This window comes from Dromiciops gliroides, chromosome 1 (genome assembly GCF_019393635.1).
Source record: "Dromiciops gliroides isolate mDroGli1 chromosome 1, mDroGli1.pri, whole genome shotgun sequence".
NCBI classification, from domain to species: Eukaryota; Metazoa; Chordata; class Mammalia; order Microbiotheria; family Microbiotheriidae; genus Dromiciops; species Dromiciops gliroides.
Genome location: NC_057861.1, coordinates 414683116 through 414703705, shown reverse-complemented (window position 1 = coordinate 414703705; position 20590 = coordinate 414683116). Strand labels below are relative to the sequence as shown.

General features: G+C 39.5%; 1 protein-coding gene across 1 annotated transcript in view; it reads right to left on the bottom strand.

Moving 5' to 3' along the window:
• The window catches only part of C9 (complement C9), a 70777-nt gene that overhangs the window by 29946 nt on the left and 20241 nt on the right, over positions 1-20590 (bottom strand). The window contains exons 3-8 of the mRNA XM_043976030.1: positions 19734-19878; positions 19159-19303; positions 10198-10336; positions 8189-8581; positions 3944-4184; positions 1658-1783 (exon numbers count right to left, since the gene is read on the bottom strand). Of these exons, the coding sequence (XP_043831965.1) occupies positions 1658-1783; positions 3944-4184; positions 8189-8581; positions 10198-10336; positions 19159-19303; positions 19734-19878 (1189 nt within the window). The remainder of the gene's footprint in view (positions 1-1657; positions 1784-3943; positions 4185-8188; positions 8582-10197; positions 10337-19158; positions 19304-19733; positions 19879-20590) is intronic.

The following is a 20590-nucleotide window of genomic DNA, read 5'->3' as shown; positions in this document are numbered from 1 at the left end:
CTCTTCTGTTCTAGAGGCTCCAGAAAGAGGGCCCATAACATGACAAGGAGCTCTGTTATAGTCTGAATTTGCACCTTGCAAGGGAGAAATAGGCAAAGGAGAAGTAGTTATTTTGATTTTCAATTGAATGAGTAAAGAATTTTGGAGATATGCCCTCTGTGGGAGTGGGTCAACATATGGCCATAGTTAAGGACAAAATGGGACCAAAGACAGAGAGCCTGTGGGGGTCAAGGAGGGCATAGTTCATGCCAGTCCAAGGCCGTTAAAGGATTTACACTAGGGACGTCTTCAGTGGGTGCTGGAGTCAAACCAGTTTCTCTCCCTGCTCATAAGGTTAGAACCCTATCTACTAAGATATCTTCCCCATCAGGCTAGAAACCCCTACTTTATTCACTTCTTTGGATTAAAACATTTAAAGGTACCATTAAAATGAAAATACTATCTGAATAGGGTGAAATCAGTATCAGTCATATAATCATAATCTCATCTCAAATTAGTTATCAGATAACTTGGGAGAATAGGGTACTGGAAGAATTGGACTTGGGACGTGCATTTTGACATATGGTTGGATCTGAAAAAGTAGAAGAAAGCTTTGGGCATATGGGGCTTGGGACAAGTAAATTTTGATTCAAGGGAAGGGATCTAAAATCTACATGCAGTCAAGTTAACAAGCATTTATTAAGTGCTTATTGTATGCCAGGTACCTTAATAAAAATTCTGAGGATAAAAAGAACAGTTTCTGCCCTCAGGGAGCTGATGTGAAGTCTCTAAGCATCTGGGGTAGGGAGAAAGTACTGACACCCTAAGACTAGCCAGAGTGGCCAGAGGGGAATTAAAAAAAGGAATAGAATTAGAATAAACCTGGGACCTCACCATGTCACTATAAGCACTTGCCCCAGTCTACAGCACAGTGGAGTGGTTGTTGTTGTTTGTTTGTTGTTGTTGTTACTGCTGCTGTTGTTGTCTGTCCTTCATTCTCAAAAGGACCACACCATCGGGGAGATGTCATGACTTGCAGTGAATTGGATTTAAGCGAGGGAGGGTTATGCAAAGTCACCAGTCACTCTCTCCTCCAGAGCCATCCAGGCTCCTGTGGCAAGATATACATTAGGATGACTGGAGATGGCCCTGAATGTTTGAGGCAATTGGGGTTAAGTGACAGGGTCACACAGCTAGTAAGTATCTGAGGTGAGATTTGAGCATAGTGGAGTAAATAGAACACCAAGCCTGGAGTCAGGAAGATCTGAGTTAAAATCTTGCATCAGGCCCTTACTAACTATACCATCCTGGACAAATCACTTATCCTCTACCTCAGTTTCCTCATCTGTAAAATAGAGACTATAACATAGCAGCATCCCAGGGTTTTTGTGAGGATCAATTGAGATAATGTGTGTAAAGCGCTTAACATAGTGCCTGGCACAGAATAGGTACTTAATGAACATTTTCTTCCTTGCTTCTATTCTGTTACTAATTCCCTGTCATGTCCTATAGAAAGTATTTTACTTTTAAGTGGTTATGTTCTGTCGTGAATCAAAAGAGAGATATCCTGACCCAGTTCCAAATGCATAGAAATGCTGTGAGAGAGGAGACTCCTATTCTGAGAGAAAGGATACAGGTAAATGGTAACATACAGAAGCCTGAATAGAGCCATACGTACCTAACTTCCTTGAGTTTACTGCTGAACACTTAGAATGCTTTATGTTGCCTTCGAAATCAATTATACTTTGGTAAGAGAAGTCCAGATCGAATCCAAGGCATCTCCGCACATCTTGTACTTCAAGACCTACAAAAACAATTCAGTTGAATATTCCTAGAGGATTTATACATTAAATCAAGTTCAAATAAACCCTGACTTTGTAACTTGGGAAGGAAAACAAGTTTATTTTGTTTCTGGGGAGTTATTGCTGCTTACGAAGGTACCATGACTATCCTTCTGCACCTTCCCTTATTAGCATCACTCAGTGGTATCCAATGGAATTTGGCTGCTTGCCAATTTAATGGTGAATAACACATCTTGTTTTGCCATTCCTAGGCAGAAAAGTGTTGGATTGGGAATGAGGAAAGAATGGTGGAGAGAGGACATCCTGGACCATGGGCATAAAATGCACTTCTTGTCTACACAGGGGAATGTAGGAGAGAGGCAGCATGGTGTGCTGACAGCACTGGACCCAGAGGCAGGAAGATTAGCATTCAAGTTCTGAATCAGACACTTACTAGCTTCATCATCCTGGGTAAGTCACTTAACCTCTTTGGGCCTCAGCTTCCTTATCTCCAAAATGAAAGGATTAAATTCTATGACCTCTAAGGTCCCTTCCAACTCTAAATCCTATGATCCTTTTTCATGGGAAAAATCATATGAATCATAACTTCATAGGAAATCCTATGATCCCATTTCTTCTAAGCCTTCTAGACCTTATTTTAGACATAAGGAAACTGAGGCATAGAGAGAAGGGAAATGACATTTCCAACAGCCTATGGATATTTTAAATTGCATGTCCCCCAGGTATCTCAAACTCAATGTATTTAAGAAAAAACTCATTATCTTTCTTCCCAAGCCCACCTCTCTTCCAAACTTTCTTATATCTGTTGGGGGTACCACCATCCTTCTGGTTACCCAGGTTCGACATCTTGGTGTTGTCTTGGATTCCTCACCCTTCCACACCCTATATAACTAACCAGTGATTCTGGGACTCCACCCTACTTGAACTGAATTGGACACAGAATTCCATGTCCTAAAGTCAATCTGTCAGTAAGCATTTTATTAAGTACCTACTATTTGCTAAGCATGGGGATCCAAGGAAAGGCAAAAGATTGTCCTTACCCTCAAGGAACTCACAATCCAAGGAGGGGGACAACAGGAAAACAAATTATACAAAGAAGCTATTTGTAGGATAAATTGGAAATAATATAGGGAAGGAATTAGAATCAGATGATTGGGAAAAGCATCCTGAAGAACATGGGGTTTTAGCTGGGACTTGAAGAAAACCAAGGAAACCAAGAGGATGTAATCAAACCAGTCTGTCGCTTTATAAAATAGACTTAAGAAACTATGGATTCTAGGGGCAGCTAGGGGGTGCAGTGGATAAAACACTGGTCCTGGATTCAGGAGGACCTGAGTTCAAATCCTGCCACAGACACTTGAATTACTAGCTGTGTGACCCTGGGCAAGTCACTTAACCTCATTGCCCTGCCCCCCCCCCAAAAAAAAAGAAAAAAAGAAACTATGGATTCTGTATAATTTCTTTCATCTTTCTAATTGTATTTCTTTTCTTTTTTCTTTTTTGTTTGTGAGGCAGTTGGGGTTAAGTGACTTGCCCAGGGTCACACAGCTAGTAAGTGTTAAGTGTCTGAGGCCAGTTTTGAACTCAGGTCCTCCTGACTCCAGGGCCAGTGCTCTATCCACTGCGCAACCTAGCTGCCCCTCTAATTGTATTTCTCTGGGAACAATATTGTTATCTACTAGACAACAAGTCTCAGTTGCATATACTTTGCAGGATTTTCTCTCTGCTGGGAGGTCCATGATCAAATTGAAGAGTTTCTAGGAGGTAGCATATTCTTCATTTGATGGACAAAGTAGCAGAGCAGAGCAGACAGACAGACATATTTCTCCTCTTTCAGAAAATCAGGGTAGTAGAACTTGTCTTCTGGAAACTTTGCCCTGTGCATATTTTGGGGGAGGTGGGGGCAGTCAGAGAAAATGACTGTGGCACCTAGTCTAAAGCAAGGATTCTTAAACTTTTTCCACTTGTGACCCCTTTTCGCCCAAGAAATTTTCATATGACCTCAGGTATATAGGAATATAAAATAAGTATACATAACCTTTTACTGTTGCCAAATTTTTTGTGATTCCCCACATTCATTTACTCAATGCCATATAGGGTCATGACTCACAGTTTAAGAAGCTCATGTCAAAAATCCAGCAGAGCACCAAGATTAGTCCTACCTTTCTTGCTCATTTCTTCTTTGTCCAACACATATATCAATTGATATTTTCCTCCTATGTTCCCAGAGCTACTGTAATGAGTTCCATAAGTTTCCAAAAACCCAAAATATTCTCCCTTTTCATAACTGGTAGGCAGAGTTTTTAAGTCATCCAGGAAAGTGTTTCTCAACATAAAATCTCGATTTCGCATATGGAATCTTCCAAGCTGAACTTCTCCTTTCACACGTAAAAAGATTTTTGTCTGCATTATAAAGTGGACAAAGAGGAGAACATGAAGTTAAATGTCATCATTTTCAAGATAAATAATTAAAATCTAAGCACATATCCATGAATATTCCATTCATAGAATTCGAGAGTTAGAAGGGACCTTATTGGCAATTTGATACAGTTGAGAAAACCAAGACCCAAAGAGACTAATCATCACCTATATTTAAGTAGGTTGTATGTTATTAAGTAGTAGAGAGGTTGTTAAGTGGTCAACATTTTAGTTGACAAGGTGCTTTTGTCAGGTGGTAAGTGCTATGGTAATTATTAAAGGCATCTTCCAGATGAGCAAAATAAAGCTTTGTCAAAGCTCTGGAACTGGCAGAGACCATGATAGAAGTACTCTCAGTAAATGCTATATTGAGATATGTATCACTGAGGAGCATTGAGTCAATATTACAGAAAGAATGTTCCAAAGAGGCTTTGTTGTGGATAGGAGCTAAGAATCCTTTGGCTTAGAATTGATGTTCAGTCTGATAAAAGGATTAGTGACTTGGGTAGAACTACCACTGGAACCTATCAAACTACCAACTTTAGTGACTTACTCAAAGCTGCCAGCTAGCTAGCTAGCAGCAAAGGCAGCTCTAGGACTCAGGTCTCAGGTATCACTTCAGTGTTTCTTCCATTAGACCAGATCAATTTTTTTGTGTGTTTTTTTTTTTGGTGGGGCAATTGGGGCTAAGTGACTTGCCCAGGGTCATACAGCTAGTAAGTGTTAAGTGTCTGAGGCCAAATTTGAACTCATGTCCTCCTGACTCCAGGGCCGGTGCTCTATCCACTGTGCCACCTAGCTGCCCCCCAGATCAATTTTTAATTCTGAGGAGGAAGGAGAGAAAGGAAAATGAGATAGAGAGCTGTCGGATACTTTCCAGGATTTTGACACATTCTTTTTCCTCATATATTCCAGATTGGTTTTATTGCTTTTATTTGCTCAGAATGTTCCAACTCTCATTTCTGTATCTCTGCCCTGGCCATGTCCTCTACCTTTAGGTTCCTCTCCTCTCAATTCTAAAACTCAGAATCTGTGGCTTCATTCAAAGCTCAGTTTAAAGACCACCTCCTATCTGAGACCTTTCCTTATATTCCCAGTTATTAGTGCTACCCCCCCCCAACCCCGAAATTACCTTGTAGGTATGTGACATATATTTTGTTAATACTTATATGTGTTCATGTTTTTTCCCTTGACTAACTGTAAGGTCTTTGAAGATAGGGACTATTTACCTTTATCTTTGCATACCTAATACTTGCCATAATGCCAGGATTATAGTAGAATCTTAAATGTTTGTTGATTGATGGATTGACTGACTGCTAAAACAATGAAGCAATTTACCCAAGTTCAGGCAGTCATCTATGGAAGCTGAGTTTTAATTTTAGGGAGGAAGGAATAGGGAAAGGAAGGCAGGGAAAAAAAAGAAAGGGTTAGAAAGAAAAGGGAGAGGAGGGAAAGGAAAGAGGGAGAAGAGAAAGGAGGGAAAGGAAGATGGGAAAGAAGAGGTAGGCAGGGAGAAAAGGAGAGTAAGAAGGAAGAGGAAGGAAAGGAGGGAAGGAGAAGAGGAAGGGAATGGAGGGAAAGGAAGGAGGGAGAAGAAAGAAGAAAAGGAGGAAGAGTAAAGAGGGAAAAGATGGAGAGGTCAGAGAGAAGGAAGGGAAAGAAGGGAAAGGAAGGAAGGAAGGAGAAAGGAGAATGGAAGTAGAGAAGGAGGGAAATGAAGGGGGGAGGGAAGGGAGAAGAAGTAGGATTATGCTAATACATGTATAGAAAAACACAGGCTAACAACTCTATGGTGAAGAATTCTCAGACAATTGTCAAAGTAGAAATTTTGTGCCAGTGATAGATGTGCCTGTGGAATCTAAATGCCTTCTTCCTGTCTGTCTTAACTGCAAGCTGGACCTATTTAGGGTCTTTCCAAGGTTTTCCTGGGGCAGCTGTAGTAAGCACATCTTCTCTACTGAGGTCTTTGACTGTTGGACTCTGGATATAGAGTTTCAGGCAGCTGGTCAGCTACACATGACTTCTGAGCCTGTGGGAAGACAGAACTACCTGAAGGGCATGAGTGGCACTAGTTCCAAAAATGTCTCAGGGAAGGAGAATTAACACTGTTCACGGAATGAGTCATGTGAAATTAATGCTGCATTCTGCTTATGCCAATTCACGATTGAGCCTCAAAGATACACAGAACATATTCTAATCTCCAAACCAGATTGCAAAGCATGACTAATGAACTGGATTTTTGTGAAGGGTTCTCCCAAGTGTCCACGTGTGTATTTTTCTTAAGAATTAAAAATCAGGAGATGTCAAATTTGACTAATTTATGATGCAGATTTGTCATGAGGGATTTTCTACGGTCATCTGAGGTACTCATTCTTTGGGACCTAAGAGGTATAATTGCGTTACTATTGGCATTAAGCTACTGTTTGGTAATTGAGGAAGGTCTCAGGCCAAGAGAAGCTCTCGGAGAGAGAACATTTGATATTTATTTCAAAGTAGTTAGATTCACTTTTATCTGAAAATCTCAGCATATACACAGAGAAACAAAAATAAGAAATATACATACATACTCTTTTAAGGCATATGCTGGGGGGACAGCTAGATGATGTGGTGGATAAAGCACTGGCCCTGGATTCAGGAGGACCCGAGTTCAAATTTGGTCTCAAACACTTGACACTTACTAGCTGTGTGACCCTGGGCAAGTCACTTAACTCTCATTGCCCCGAAACCACCCCCAAACAAAACAATAACAACAAAAACAAAAACAAAAACCCAAGACATATACTGGACTAGATGGTTGAGATCTTTAAGAATTCTAGAACTTCACAAAACTAAAACTAAAAAAAAAAAGAATTCTAGAACTTCCATGAAATAGGAAAGATGAGATACGATGAAGTAATAAGACTGACTGGTTTATGGAATGAGTCTCATTGCTTTATGGTTGTAATTGGTATCAAATGAATATTCTTTTTCTTCCTAATGAATTATAGTGAATCATCAGTAATTGCACATCTTAAAGCATTTGTATAAATATGTCGTTACTATTAGTTCATAGGGTATCTCATAAACAATTCTGACATTGGCGTTAGAATAGTTTGTGATCACTGTCCCTGGTCAACATACCTGAACACTGAAAGTAGACTAAGGCTATCAGACCTCTGTGAATGGTAAAATCGGGGTCTCATGACCCTTTCAGCACTCCACAAACATCCATTCCAAGGCAAATGAAGCCGTTCCCTTGTTCATAAAAAGGGAATGCTTCTCTTTGTAGCATTCTGGCTGCAATGTTTACTTGATATTCACCAGTGATGCATATCACAGTTTAATATTTCTTGAACTTCCTTCTCTGGTTCTTGCCAGCTCCAGATGCTAAAAATCACAGTGGATGGAATATTGAATTTGGAGTAAAGAAGTCCTGAGTTCAAATTCAGCCTTAGGCACTTAGTAGCTGTGTAACCCTGGGAAAGTCACTTAACCCTGTTTGCCTCAGTTTTCTCATCTGTAAAATGAACTGGAGAAGGAAATGGAAAACTACTCCAGTATTTTTACCAAGAAGATCCCAAATGGGGGTACAAAGGATTAGACATGATTGGGAAGATTAAAAAACAACAAAACCCTCAACACGTCACTTAATCTTTGTCTGCCTCAGTTTCCTCATCTGTAAAACAGGGAAAATAATAGCACCTACCTCTCAGGGTTGTTCTGAGGATAAAATAAGATAATATTTGTAAAGTGCTTTGTAAAACTTAAAGTGCTATATAATGCCACCATCATTATCATCACTGATATTATTATAGTTGGCTTAAAAACAATTCCATAGGGGCAGCTAGGTGGCACAGTGGATAAAGCACTAGCCCTGGATTCAGGAGGCCCTGAGTTCAAATCCAGCCTCAAACATTTGACACTTACTAGCTGTGTGACCCTGGGCAAGTCACTTAACCCTCATTGCCCTGCAAAAAAAAAATCCATATTGTATACTTTCTCCATCCTACCTTGTCTGAGGCATAGAACTTGATACGGTGGAGACTTTCATTTTTTGAGTATCTAAATCGAAATGATAGAGCAGAATTTTGTGACATTGACCGTTGATCAGAGTCTTCTTCAAGTGGTTCACCTTTAGGAGCTCCTTCTCTGGGTGTTTCTTCTCCAGGAGCTTCATCTTCAAGCATTTTGGGTTTTGGAGCTCTGGCTTCATCTTCCCCAAATTCTGGAACATTAGAATCAAATGAAGCCACCCCATCGAGCACATCTGAAAGGCCTTCTGTAGACGTGAGTTTTAGAGATAGGTCAATGCCAAAAATTGTTCTTGTCTCTTGGAATGTCTCTGCTATTTGAAGTATATGTTCTTCATAGGTCTCTGTTCTGAATTTTTTTTCTGCTCTGGTCTAAAAAAAAGAACAACCACTAGTTATTTTGAAATCAAAAGAAAAAGTAATTTGATGCCATTTTCTTTACAAATTTAACATTTATTAGGTATCTGTAGAAAGGTTACTAAACATTAAGATGGAACCTCTATAGATCTTCTTTTTTCTTTCTTTCTTTCTTTTTTTTTTTTTTTGGTGAGGCAATTGGAGTTAAGTGACTTAGTGACTTGCCCAGGATCACACAGCTAGTAAGTGTTAAGTGTCTGAGGCCGGATTTGAACCTGGGTCCTCCTGAATCTAGGGCCGGTGCTCTATCCACCGCACCACCTAGCTGTCTCTTATAGATCTTTTAAAAAGAGGACAAGTTATTATTGTAAGAGGAAATAAGGAGAATGGAACGCATGACCTTTCTCAGTCCATTGCAGATCTGAGATGCTATATTTTTTTGTATCAGGTATGATTTTTTTTCTCCTGTGAATCAGCATGAAACAGAAGGTACACTAAGCAATCTAGTTTATTTTTTTCATGTCTCCATGCTTCACCATCCTTTTTCTTTCTTCTTTCCCTCATCCTTTGCCATTCCAAGGTGACATAAAGTGCAAGAAAAATGTAGAGTTTTGTCACAAGCGTATGCTGATGGTAATCCTAATGTCACAAGGGGCCACCAAGAGGGTTTTAACACTTATATTTGTATGGGATCCATAATTAATTTGATGTTCCATTTCCCACTTCTAAGTTTTTGTTTAAGTGATCCCTCGTGTCTCTCCTGGACTTTCTCCCTTCTACCTCAACTGTTATTAGAGTTTTCTCCACGAATTTAACCAGGTATTGGTCATAAATCCCAGAGGGAATCTAGGAAAGCAGGAAGCACTCCCTAATCTTTGTCTGGGGCATAGTTCTAGAGAAGCAAGCAAAATTCTAGCAAGGCATCTTGGTTTGGAGCTGTTTTCTAGTCTAGTTTGACAGAACATGATAGGGTTGTTTTAGGCCTTTCTGGGAAATAAGTGCATATTGAAGGACATTCACAAGATGAGTTAGAGAAGAGGTATAAATTGAGATAAGGGTGTGGGGCAACGTAGATACTGGCTTTTACTGATCTAAACCAAACAATGAGTACCAGGGTGATCACCATTTAATCATTACTCATGACATCATAGGCTTTACCTAATTTCTGCCCATGTCGTAGTAATTTCTTCTCATCATTCTAGGACAGTTGCCAATAGATTCCTTATATTTGTTCAAGGTGGTCAGCTCATCAGAAAGTGATTACTTTGGATTCTGATTGATAAGATTTTTCTTGAGAGATTTAAGTGCATGATGCCTGGTCTTTGAAAGACTAATAGTTTTTTGTTTTAGTGAGGCAATTGGGGTTAAGTAACTTGCCCCGGGTCACACAGCTAGTAAAGCCTAATAGTTTTTAACATTCAAATAAATTATTTCTCTTGTCTTCAGAACTTCTCCCAATATTTCTCATGAAACAACTAATCAAGGTCTTTTTTGATGTCTTTTTTTTTTTTTCAGGGCAATGAGGGTTAAGTGACTTGCCCAGGGTCACACAGCTAGTAAGTTTCAATGTCTTTTGAAATAGATTCTGAGAAGTTACAGAATGATGTGGTAGCATCTGTGGGGAGACTTACATCATAGTTCAGAGTTGCCACATTCCAGGGCCTTCGATAATAGGTCCCAGTATTTCCATCTCGAACTCGCTCACAGATACCATGGAAATACTCATTGTCAAAGGGGGTTTCCAAAGGAACCATTCCTAAAATGTTGATCCTGTGAACAAAAGAGATAGTGAATGTCCAAGAGTAGCTTTCCCCACTCTAACTCTAAAGAACATTTCACGGGGTAGCTAGGTGGCACAGTGGATAGAGCCATCGGCCCTGATTCGGGAGGACCTGAATTCAAATCCGGCCTCAGACCCTTGACACTTACTAGCTGTGTGACCCTGGGCAAGTCACTTAACCCCAATTGCCTCAAAATGAAAACATTTCAGGAGTCCATCATCACCATCACCACCTAATGACCTATTTATTCAGTAAGGAAATAATTCAGAGGTCTCTTTTCTTATCGTAGGGTCCTTAGTAGTAAAGCTGGTTCAAAGAAACTCCTAAACTCTTTGAGAATTTTAAAAAATTCCTTCGGGGGCAGCTAGGTGGCACAGTGGATAAAGCACCGGCCCTGGATTCAAGAGGACCTGAGTTCAAATACGGCCTCAGACATTTGACACTTACTAGCTGTGTGACCCTAGGCAAGTCACTTAACCCCCATTGTCCCACGAAACAAAACAAAACAAAACAAAACAAAAAAAAAACAAAAAAAAATTCCTTCAAGTGAGCAACAGCAAAAAAGCAAAGCAAGGGTGAGTTGGGCTCTCATTCCTATTTTCTCTTCTCTAACTTCAATTTAACCTCTTCTCAAAAGCAGCTTAAACTGTGAGGCTGGAATGCCAACTCTGTAAATTATTTGCAAACAGTGCATCCCAGGGGCGCTATCTAACATGTGTGTTAGGTTGCATCTATGAATCAACTCTGGTACTTCTTCCCTTCCTCTCTGCACTTTCTTTAAACATGTGCCTTCTCCTCCAGCTGTCTCATTGCACATCAAGGACCACATTTTTGTTTCCAGGACCATATTAGACATAGTGTACTTTCCAGCATTCCAAAAGGAACACTGAAATTCCAACTTGCTGGCAAAAAGCTCAACTGTTTCCCCTTATTCCGGCCCCAGTTTCCAACTTTTTGGGGACAACTTTCTTTCAGAAAATAGGAATCTTGTTAATGTAGAAAGGTTACATACTGATTCATAAGATTAAAGTCTGTATACTAGGTATAAACTATGTTTGGCATTCCTTTGTAAAAAGTGCTGGGGGTTCATTTAGAACAATGCAGCAATTATCATAGTCTTTGGATCATCCATTATAGTGTCTGGGGCTGATTTGTTTACTAGGTTAGGATGGAGAGCTAGTAAATTTCCACCCCCATGCCTGTCCACTTCAGTAAATTTAACTATCATCTTTATACAAATGACTTACAGATACATACACATGTGTATATATACATATGTACATACATACATACACACATATCTAGCCTTAGTCTTGCCTCTGAACTTCAGTGTCATATCACCAGTTGCATATTGGATATTTCAAACTAGATGTCCTGGAGACATCACAAATTCAAGATATCCAAAACTTAACTCATCTTTTCCTTCAAACTGCCCCCTTCCAAATTTCACTTTTTCTATAAGAGACAACACCATTCTTCTAGTCTTCCAGGTTTGTAATTTCAGCATTATTATTAACTCCTCACCGTACATATGTATGTTTGTTTTTTGTTTTGTTTTTCCCTTTGGGGCAACGAGGGTTAAGTGACTTGCCCAGGGTCACACAGCTAGTAAGTGTCAAGTGTTTGAGGCTGGATTTGAACTCAGGGCCTCCTGAATCCAGGGCTGGTGCTTTATCCACTGCGCCACCTAGCTTTCCTCTCACCCTATATATCTAATCAGTTTCCAAATCTTCCTATTTGGGGCTTCCATGTGTCCTCCTGAATCCTATCCCTTTTCTCTACTCGTATAGCTACCACCTTAGTTCAGACTCTCTTGCCTAAATGATTGCAACAACTTCCAAATTGGTCTCCCTCCTTCCTCTAGGATAAAATGATTGCCTCCTCTGTTTAATTTGTAAAGCCCTTCCTAACCTGTCCCTAGACTACTTTTATCATCTCTTTGGATATTACTTTTCCTCCTGAAGTCTGTGATCCAGCACACTGGCCTTCTCTCTGTTCTTCACACCCAGCACTCACTCCATCTGCTCTGTCTGTGCCTTTCTACAGATGGAATGCATCCTCTCCTCACTTCCACTGCACAAAGTCCCTTTTTGAAAGCTGCAGGTCCAGCACCATCTTCTACATGAAGCTGTTCCTGATTCTCCACAAGTGTTAATACCTCCTTCCCAAACTCTCTTGTACCTACTACTTTTCATTTATTTATTTTCTGTAATTGTCTATTTTGTACATACTTTATGCCCTTGTGGTCTCCCCAACTAGCATGTACATTCCTCATAGGAGAGATTGTTTCATTCTTTGCGTTTCTATCTCCAGTGACTACCACAGGGTCTGGCACACAGTGGACACTTAATAAACACTTGTCGACTAATTGATTAGATTGGCATAGAAAAAAGGGTAGAGCCGTAGAGCTACAGGTTGACCCCTGAGGCAGCTGTATCACAAATCATGTCACTTATCAGAAGGATAACTTGGCAAAGGAAAGTGGCTAAATTAGGCAAGCCCACCACCAATGCTACAAAAACATCAAAAAGTGTGTCCTGTTGACAACCAGTTAACAATATCATATTCATCTGGACAACATGTTTCAGGAAAGCTCTGAATCAGCAGAAAGAAGTTAAGATTTCCTTTTCTCTCTAACCAACCAGCAGTATCTGTTACATTTTAAGGGAGGCTCAGTTAAGGAGACAGAATTTGTACAACATTCCAAAGACTGACTGAAAGTGAAAATACATTCTCCTAAAGAAACCCTTTAAATAATGATGATAGTTAGACTTGAGAAAGTACTTTAAGGTTTGCAAAGTATTTTATGGATATTATCCCACTTGACCCTCATAATAACCCTGGGACATCTAGGTTGTTATTATACCCAGTTTATGTGATGAAAAAACTGAGTCTGAGAGAGGTTAATTGACTCACCCAAGGTGGAAGAACAAGTAAATATTTGAAGCCAAATTTGAACTTGGGTCTTCCTAGTTCAGTCCTTTATCCACTGAACCACCTACTTGCCTTGGAATACAATCAATAAAAGATTTAGTGTTGAATAAAGGAAAGAAAAAGTAATATAGGATTTTAGATTCAGAAGAGACCTCAGAGGTAATCTAGTCCACCTCACTTTCTTTTTTTTAAAAGTAGGAAACTTACTTTCTACATGGAAGTAGAAAGACTTGCCATGGTTCACCTAGGTGAACAGAGCTGGGATTCACACTGAATTCTTCTGACTCCACATCCATTGTTTTTTCCCATTGTACCATGCTGTGCTTGGTAGGACACCTAAACTCTTAGTTACAGTTATTTCATTTGTTAAATAAGGACAAGTATATCAGTGCAATCTAAGTCACACAACTATTGTGAGAAGTGCTTTATAAAACTTAAAGGAGGAGCAGCTAGGTGGTGCAGTGGATAGAGCACCAGCCCTGGAGTCAGGAGTACCTGAGTTCAAATCTGGCCTCAGACACTTAACACTCACTAGCTGTGTGACCCTGGGCAAGTCACTTAACCCCAATTGCCTCATTAAAAAAAAAACAACAAACTTAAAGGTAATATATTTCAAATACAATAAGATATGTAAAGTACTTTGCTAAGCCTATGCCAATGTCAGCTTTGATGATGATGAGGAGGATGGTGGTGGTGGTGGTGGTGATGATGATGGAGACTAGAACTCCCCTAGGAGTTCTCAAGAAATCTGAATGAGCAAACTTCCTTTACCAATTCAGATTGGCATTTCCTCTGCAATTTATAGTCTTGGAGAGTGGCCCAGAACACTGAGAGATGAAATGATTTACCCAGTGTCAGAGGCAGGACTAGAATCAGGTCCTCCCAGTTCTAAAGCTGTCTATCCACTATGCCACACTGCCTCTCTTATAATTGCTATTATATAAATGGGAAGTATCTCACTGTGGGCTTCTGTAGTAGCAAGAATTATGGATATAATTGCACTTAGGCCCCAAAGGATGGGTAGAAGATAAAGAGGTAGAAGCAAAAAGGAAAGACATTCCAGGTAAGGGAAATGGAGTGGTATGAACAGATATGGAAAAGGGAAGGGATATAGTATGTCAGGGGGCACCATGAGCATGCCAGTGTGGTTGGAGTCACATGAGACCTTGCAATGAATCTGATCAAAACTTAATCAGAGATGGCATTCGGTCTTGCTGCAACAGAGCCAACCATGAGATAGTCTACAGTGAGATAGTTTGATTTTCTATGTAACATGAAAATTCCTCATGTGTGGAATGCTGTCTCTGGGGAGAGGAAACTCCTGTGTGCTCTGGATAGTACTTGGTGTGAGCCTGTCTCCCCATCTGCATCCCAATTTACCAATTTACCAGGTGAACTGGAAGGAAATCTTCCTGGGTCTGATCCACAGGGGAGAATTTAAGCTGAGAGCACAAGTTAAGCATTCTTTGCATATCTTACATAATTTCATCTGGTTTGGATTTGTGTGTTTTCAATGAATACAAGATGGTGTGTGTGTGTTGGGGGCGGAGTTATACTAAATGCTTTTGAAAATCTTAGAGGCCCGAAAGGCAAGGGTCTGTCAGAGTTGCAACCCAACCCAAACCTTCTGGAATCCTTATTCAAGTGGGAGAGCATTTCACTGGGAGAAAAAGTGAATAATTCTGACCAATGTTGGTGACTTTGATCTGTGAAAGAATGCAGTTGTGTGTATGACAGCCAACAAGATAAGATTTGGAGAGATTGTCCAGATGACAAAGTGTAGAAATGCAGTTTGTTATCATGGTTGCAGAAAGTCTCACCATCTTCATTACTTTTGTTTTTATTGCTTTATGTCTATTGGTGCAGATATTTAGAAAGCACCAGGTAAGAATGGGAATCAGTAAATAAAGAAGAGATATAATGGTTTGTAAAAAAATTCTTGTAAATCTAACAGTAAAATGACCCCCTTTTGACTTGCAATTCCTTTTTTTTTTTTTTATTTTATTTATTTATTTATTTTTGGTGAGGCAATTGGGGTTAAGTGACTTGCCCAGGGTCACACAGCTAGTAAGTATCAAGTGTCTGAGGCTGGATTTGAACTCAGGTCCTCCTGACTCCAGGGCCAGTGCTCTATCCACTGTGCCACCTAGCTGCCCCTTGCAATTCCTTTTTAAGTATCCATTCTTGTATATCATGTTTTTCTACTTTGAATATCTAATTTAAGAGCCAAGCCCCTGTTTTGGGAATCTCATTTTTAAGTAAAATATTATATATCAGTTCTGCTTTGAAGTGGTGGAGGCAACTTCAGGGCTTTTGTTGGAGTGGAGATGGGGGTGGAGGTTGAGACAGTAATACGATATAATGAAATGGAATTCAGAAAGATCAGGTTTAGCTCTGGCTCTCAAAAGAATGGATGTGGGCCTTAGGCAAGTCACAAAGCCTCTCTTTATTTCAGTTTTCTCATCCCTAAAATGGGCTAACAAAGAATGAATGAATGGATACATGTATGGATGACAAGCATTTATGAAGTACTTAATATGTACCCAGTATTCAGATAAATGTTGGCCATACAAATACAAAAGCAAGACAATTCCTGACTTCAGAGAGCTTACATTTTAATGAGGGAGACAACATTTACAGGGAATGGTGATCAGGGAAGAGAGTTATGGTCAATGGAAGCCATTAAAATGGTATATAGAACAATAGAGCAGTCGAGGAAATGGTAGTAGAATTATAAACTTCAAATGATATAATGTGTATGAAAGGGTCTTAAAAGGAATAAATCACTATGTAAGTGCAAAATATTTCTTTAAAACAATGCTATACAGTCAGTTCTGCTATTTATGCATTCCCAAAATCCATTGAATTATACAAAATCAAGCAACAAAAGAAAGGGCTTATGGGAAAATGGGATTAAGGGTACAATCCTCAAATATTTCATCGATGACACATTTTTTAAAAGATAGGAATGTAGGGGCATATAGGTGGCGAAGTGGATAAAGCACTGGCTCTGGATTCAGGAGGACCTGAGTTCAAATCTGGCTTCAGACACTTCATACTTACTAGCTGTGTGACCCTGGGCAAGTCACTTAACCCTCATTGCCCCACAAAAAAAGAGAAAAAATAAAGATAGGAATGTGAGAAAAAATGGTACCACAACTTTATATATGTTAAATGGTTAAGAAATACATAGATACTGCAATAAATAGTGGTCCCACCAAGGGCCTCAGGTTGCTGCTTGGTCTTTATATTTTGTCTATTTAAGAAAACAATGTGGTGAAAAGGAAGGTAGCATGAATCACAGAATCTGAATTTGAATCCTGGCTTGTGGCATTTATCTGTGTGATTTCAGGCAAGTCACTTAACCTCTCTGGGGCTTGGGTGCTACATGTTTAAATTGACAAGGTTGGATCCAGTGACTTCCGATGTCCTTTTCACTTTGAGATTTGTGATCCTACAATCCCAAGGGAGGCAGCTGTGGTATTGGAGAAAGAGCCCAGTATTTAGTTTCAGAAGGCCTGGGTTGGAGTCCTGATTCTACTGCTCTCTAGCTATGTAACCTGGGGCGAGTCATATAACTTCTTTGAGAACAGTTCCTCATAAGTAAGATGGGGCTAATACTTGTACCAACCATCTCACAAAGTTGCTATGAAGATTAAACCATGTACTATATGGCACTTTGTAAACCAAAAAGCACTAAAAGTCTTATTGTTATTATTGTGTCTCATCCAACTTTTTATGACCCCATTTGGGGTTTTCTTGGCAGAGATACTAGAGTGGTTTGCAATTTCCTTTTCCAGCTCATTTCACAGATGTATCACTAATACACTATAACTAAACATCTCCCAGCTCCATGATTTCTTATGACCTTTTAATTTCATTATTTGGCCAGTTTCCTGACGGTGCGATCAAGGTAGTTTGGTGGTAGAGCTAATTGCTCCCTGTAATGCTGCTTCACTTAATATATTTTCACAGAACTAAATAAGGATCCTAGGTGGGATTTGTCCATATAATAGCCACAGAAAATGTATATAACTATTAGCATTTTCCTAAACGCAATTTTTTTTTCATGAAGAATTTAAGTGCTTGCTATGTGTCAGATACCTTGCTAATGCTGGGATACAAATAAAAATGTTTAAGAAAGTCCCCAGCTTTAAAGAGTTCACACTTTACTAGGGGAAAATAGCCCATGTGGGGGAGGGAGCTAGTCAGGAAATAGGAGGAAAGAGGGAAGATCTGGTAATACACATGCAGCACCAAGGGGTAGAGATTGTCTGGAAGGGGTGTGATGGCCTGGGACCAGGCTCACCTATCAGAGCCTTGAAACCCTAGAGAAGGAGTCCAAGGTACAGCAAGAGCAGGAAAAAGGCCAGAGTGCATGTGGTACAGGATGGTTGGCAATAGTGGTGAAGTTACATGGTAGTTTTGTTCTCAGCAATATACGCTGAAAGCTTACTACCAGAGACATTTGATTCTTAAATCATCATACTTGGAACAAGAGGCAGTTAAGTGGCACCATGGATAGAGCACCAGACCTAAATCAGGAAGACCTGAGTTCAGAATCCAACCTCAGACACTTACAAGTTGTGTGACCCTGGGCAAGTCACTTAACCTCTGTCTGCCTCAGTTTCCTCAACCTTAAAATAGTGATCATAATAGTGACTATCTCATTGAGAAGATCAAATGAGATATTTGTAAATTGCTTAGCACTGTAGTGTACTGTCTCAAAGTAGGTCCTCAGTAGATGCTTATTCCCTTGCTACAAGGAAATGTAGAGCTGGACTTTATATTGACTGAGCATCAATATCATTGTACTACAGAAGGATTTCATCATCACCCATTTTTACCATATCAAGTTTGAGATTTCTACCTGTGAGCTATCCTTAATGATCATTATCTTCCTCCTCAGCACTGACGCAGTCGTCATCATCCATCCAGTATTGTCATCCTCACCACTGCATCTCCACTTATTGTGTATCCTTAGGCAAAACTTTTAACCACTTAATATCACCGGGAAATTCTTTAAGACTATGTCACAGAATATTTGTTGACCTACCTTGATAGAAGGACACTTCTATACCAACAATCACAGTTCCATACAAAACAGCAAGAGCACTGGAAATAACAGCAACAACAACTCATGTGTATTAAGCACTTTGCTTTTGGAGAGAACTAAGTCCTGCAATGAATATATTGTTGGACTCAGAGTCAACAAGATTTGATTTTGAATCCTTCCTCAGATGTTTACTAGTTATGTGACCCCAAGCAAATCAATTAGCATCTCTAAGTCTCAGTTTCCTCATCTGTAAAATGGGGGCAATAATAGCACCTCCCTCATAGGGTTGTTGTGAAAATCAAATGAGTTAACATATGTAAAGTGCTTTGCAAACCTTAAAATCCTATATAAACATTAGCTATTATTATTATTAAAACTCTTTTTTCATGACAACCCCGTGAAGTAGGTTGTGCAGGCATTACTCTTATTTTACAGATGAGGAAATTGAGCCATAGAGCAACTAAGTGACTTGCCCAGGGCCCCACTAGTAAATCGGAGAGCTGAAATTTGAATTTTGTTTTTGTGTGTCTCCATTCAATGAAAAAGGATACATTCTTCCTGGGGCCCTGAGTGGTCAGTGGACTGGGACTTGAGCCAAGCTGTTTCAAGCATAAGGGATTTAACTTCTGCATGGGGCACCAAGGGCTAAGGATCCCTGGCATTTTGTTTTTACCCTGGAGGATTCCATCGTATCTCCACGGTGACCTGGCATTGGTGAGAACAGTTTGTTTTGTCTGTAGTGTGACTTGTCTTTTCCCTAGAGATAATGTTCACCTAACCATGGAATATTTATTTCCTCTGTAATTTAAGTGGATACTGACCCAAATCCAGCTGTCCGGCCAAGCTCAGACAGTTCTGTGTCACTACGGCATGGAGAACGTGGGTCTTTTTCACAATTGTCTTCATCAGAAAAGTCTCCACAGTCATTGTCTTCATTACATAGAAGCCGCTTTTTAATGCATCGACCTAAATCAGAAACAATAATGACTCAATGTGGCATGGGATAATGGATGTTACCCAAAGTGGAATAATATGCTCTTTGATTCTTTATCATTTTAGGAAGCCATCTGTATCACACTGAGGGAGACCATAAGTCTCCATCTGCTATGCTATCTGTTTATGCCCAGATGCACACAATGTGCACACACCCGCATGCACATACTGAACTCTAAAGACATCCAATGTCTTTGATTGAGGAAGATGAAGGACAGTATAGATAAGCTTGGACTCTTTGGATGAGATATATCAAAGGGTCTTTAGAAGTTCTAGTTAAAATAGGAATTTAATTTCTTTTATTCTTGTGTACAAACTCAACTCACAATGAACAATCTATGCCCAAGAATGTCAGCTAAGCAATTTACCCTACACCGGAGAAGTGAAATGACAGAAACAATACCTGTTTCACATTTAAAATCATTTCCACAATCATTTTCTTCATCTTCACAGACACTAGCTGATTCACAGCTACGCCTGTCTCCCAAAGAATGTAGGCACTTCTTTCCACCAAACTGGCCAAAGGTCTCGATGGTCCGTGAACGATACTGTTAAAAAAAAAGGGAGGGGGGGTGGGGGTGTCCTGGTTATTCTTTGAAAAATATGAGGTTATGAATACCACAAAAGATATTCACACAACTGGCTATCAAGGAAAACAAAGTTTTCAATAACAACATGAAATAGGGAAAAAAAACAACTAGAAATGAGCTTTGGAAATAAAATTTCACATTGTATATACTAACTTTTTTGGTGGCAATCTTTAAGGATTTCATTTTGCCAATTCTGTATGTCATATTGCTTTCTACTTTTTTCAAATGGGGTTTCACTACAAAGAAATAGTCAAATAAATTCAAATTATTATCTACTTTTTGGGTCTGTGACATAGTTAAAGTAGTCCGTATCTCAATATTAGAACAAGAAAGAAAAGAAAATAACTGTTGGGGTGAGACTGTAGTAGGGCAATGATTGTCATTCCAGGAAGACACATGTCTCTTAGCAAGGGGCAAGAGTGATACAAACTCCACAGGATATGTTCCTGTTGAAAAAGGGGGTTCCTTTGGTCACCCCAAAAACACTTGATCACTCCTGTCACATGTATATCTGCAATTTTTAAAAAGTTCATTTTTTTTAAATAAATTTTTATTTTTATCTTTTTCTTAAAAAATCCTCAGAATTTCTAAATATTCCTCCCTTCCTCCCTCAAAGAGTCATCCCATATCACAAATCATGTTTAATTATTAATCTTTTATAGATAACAGA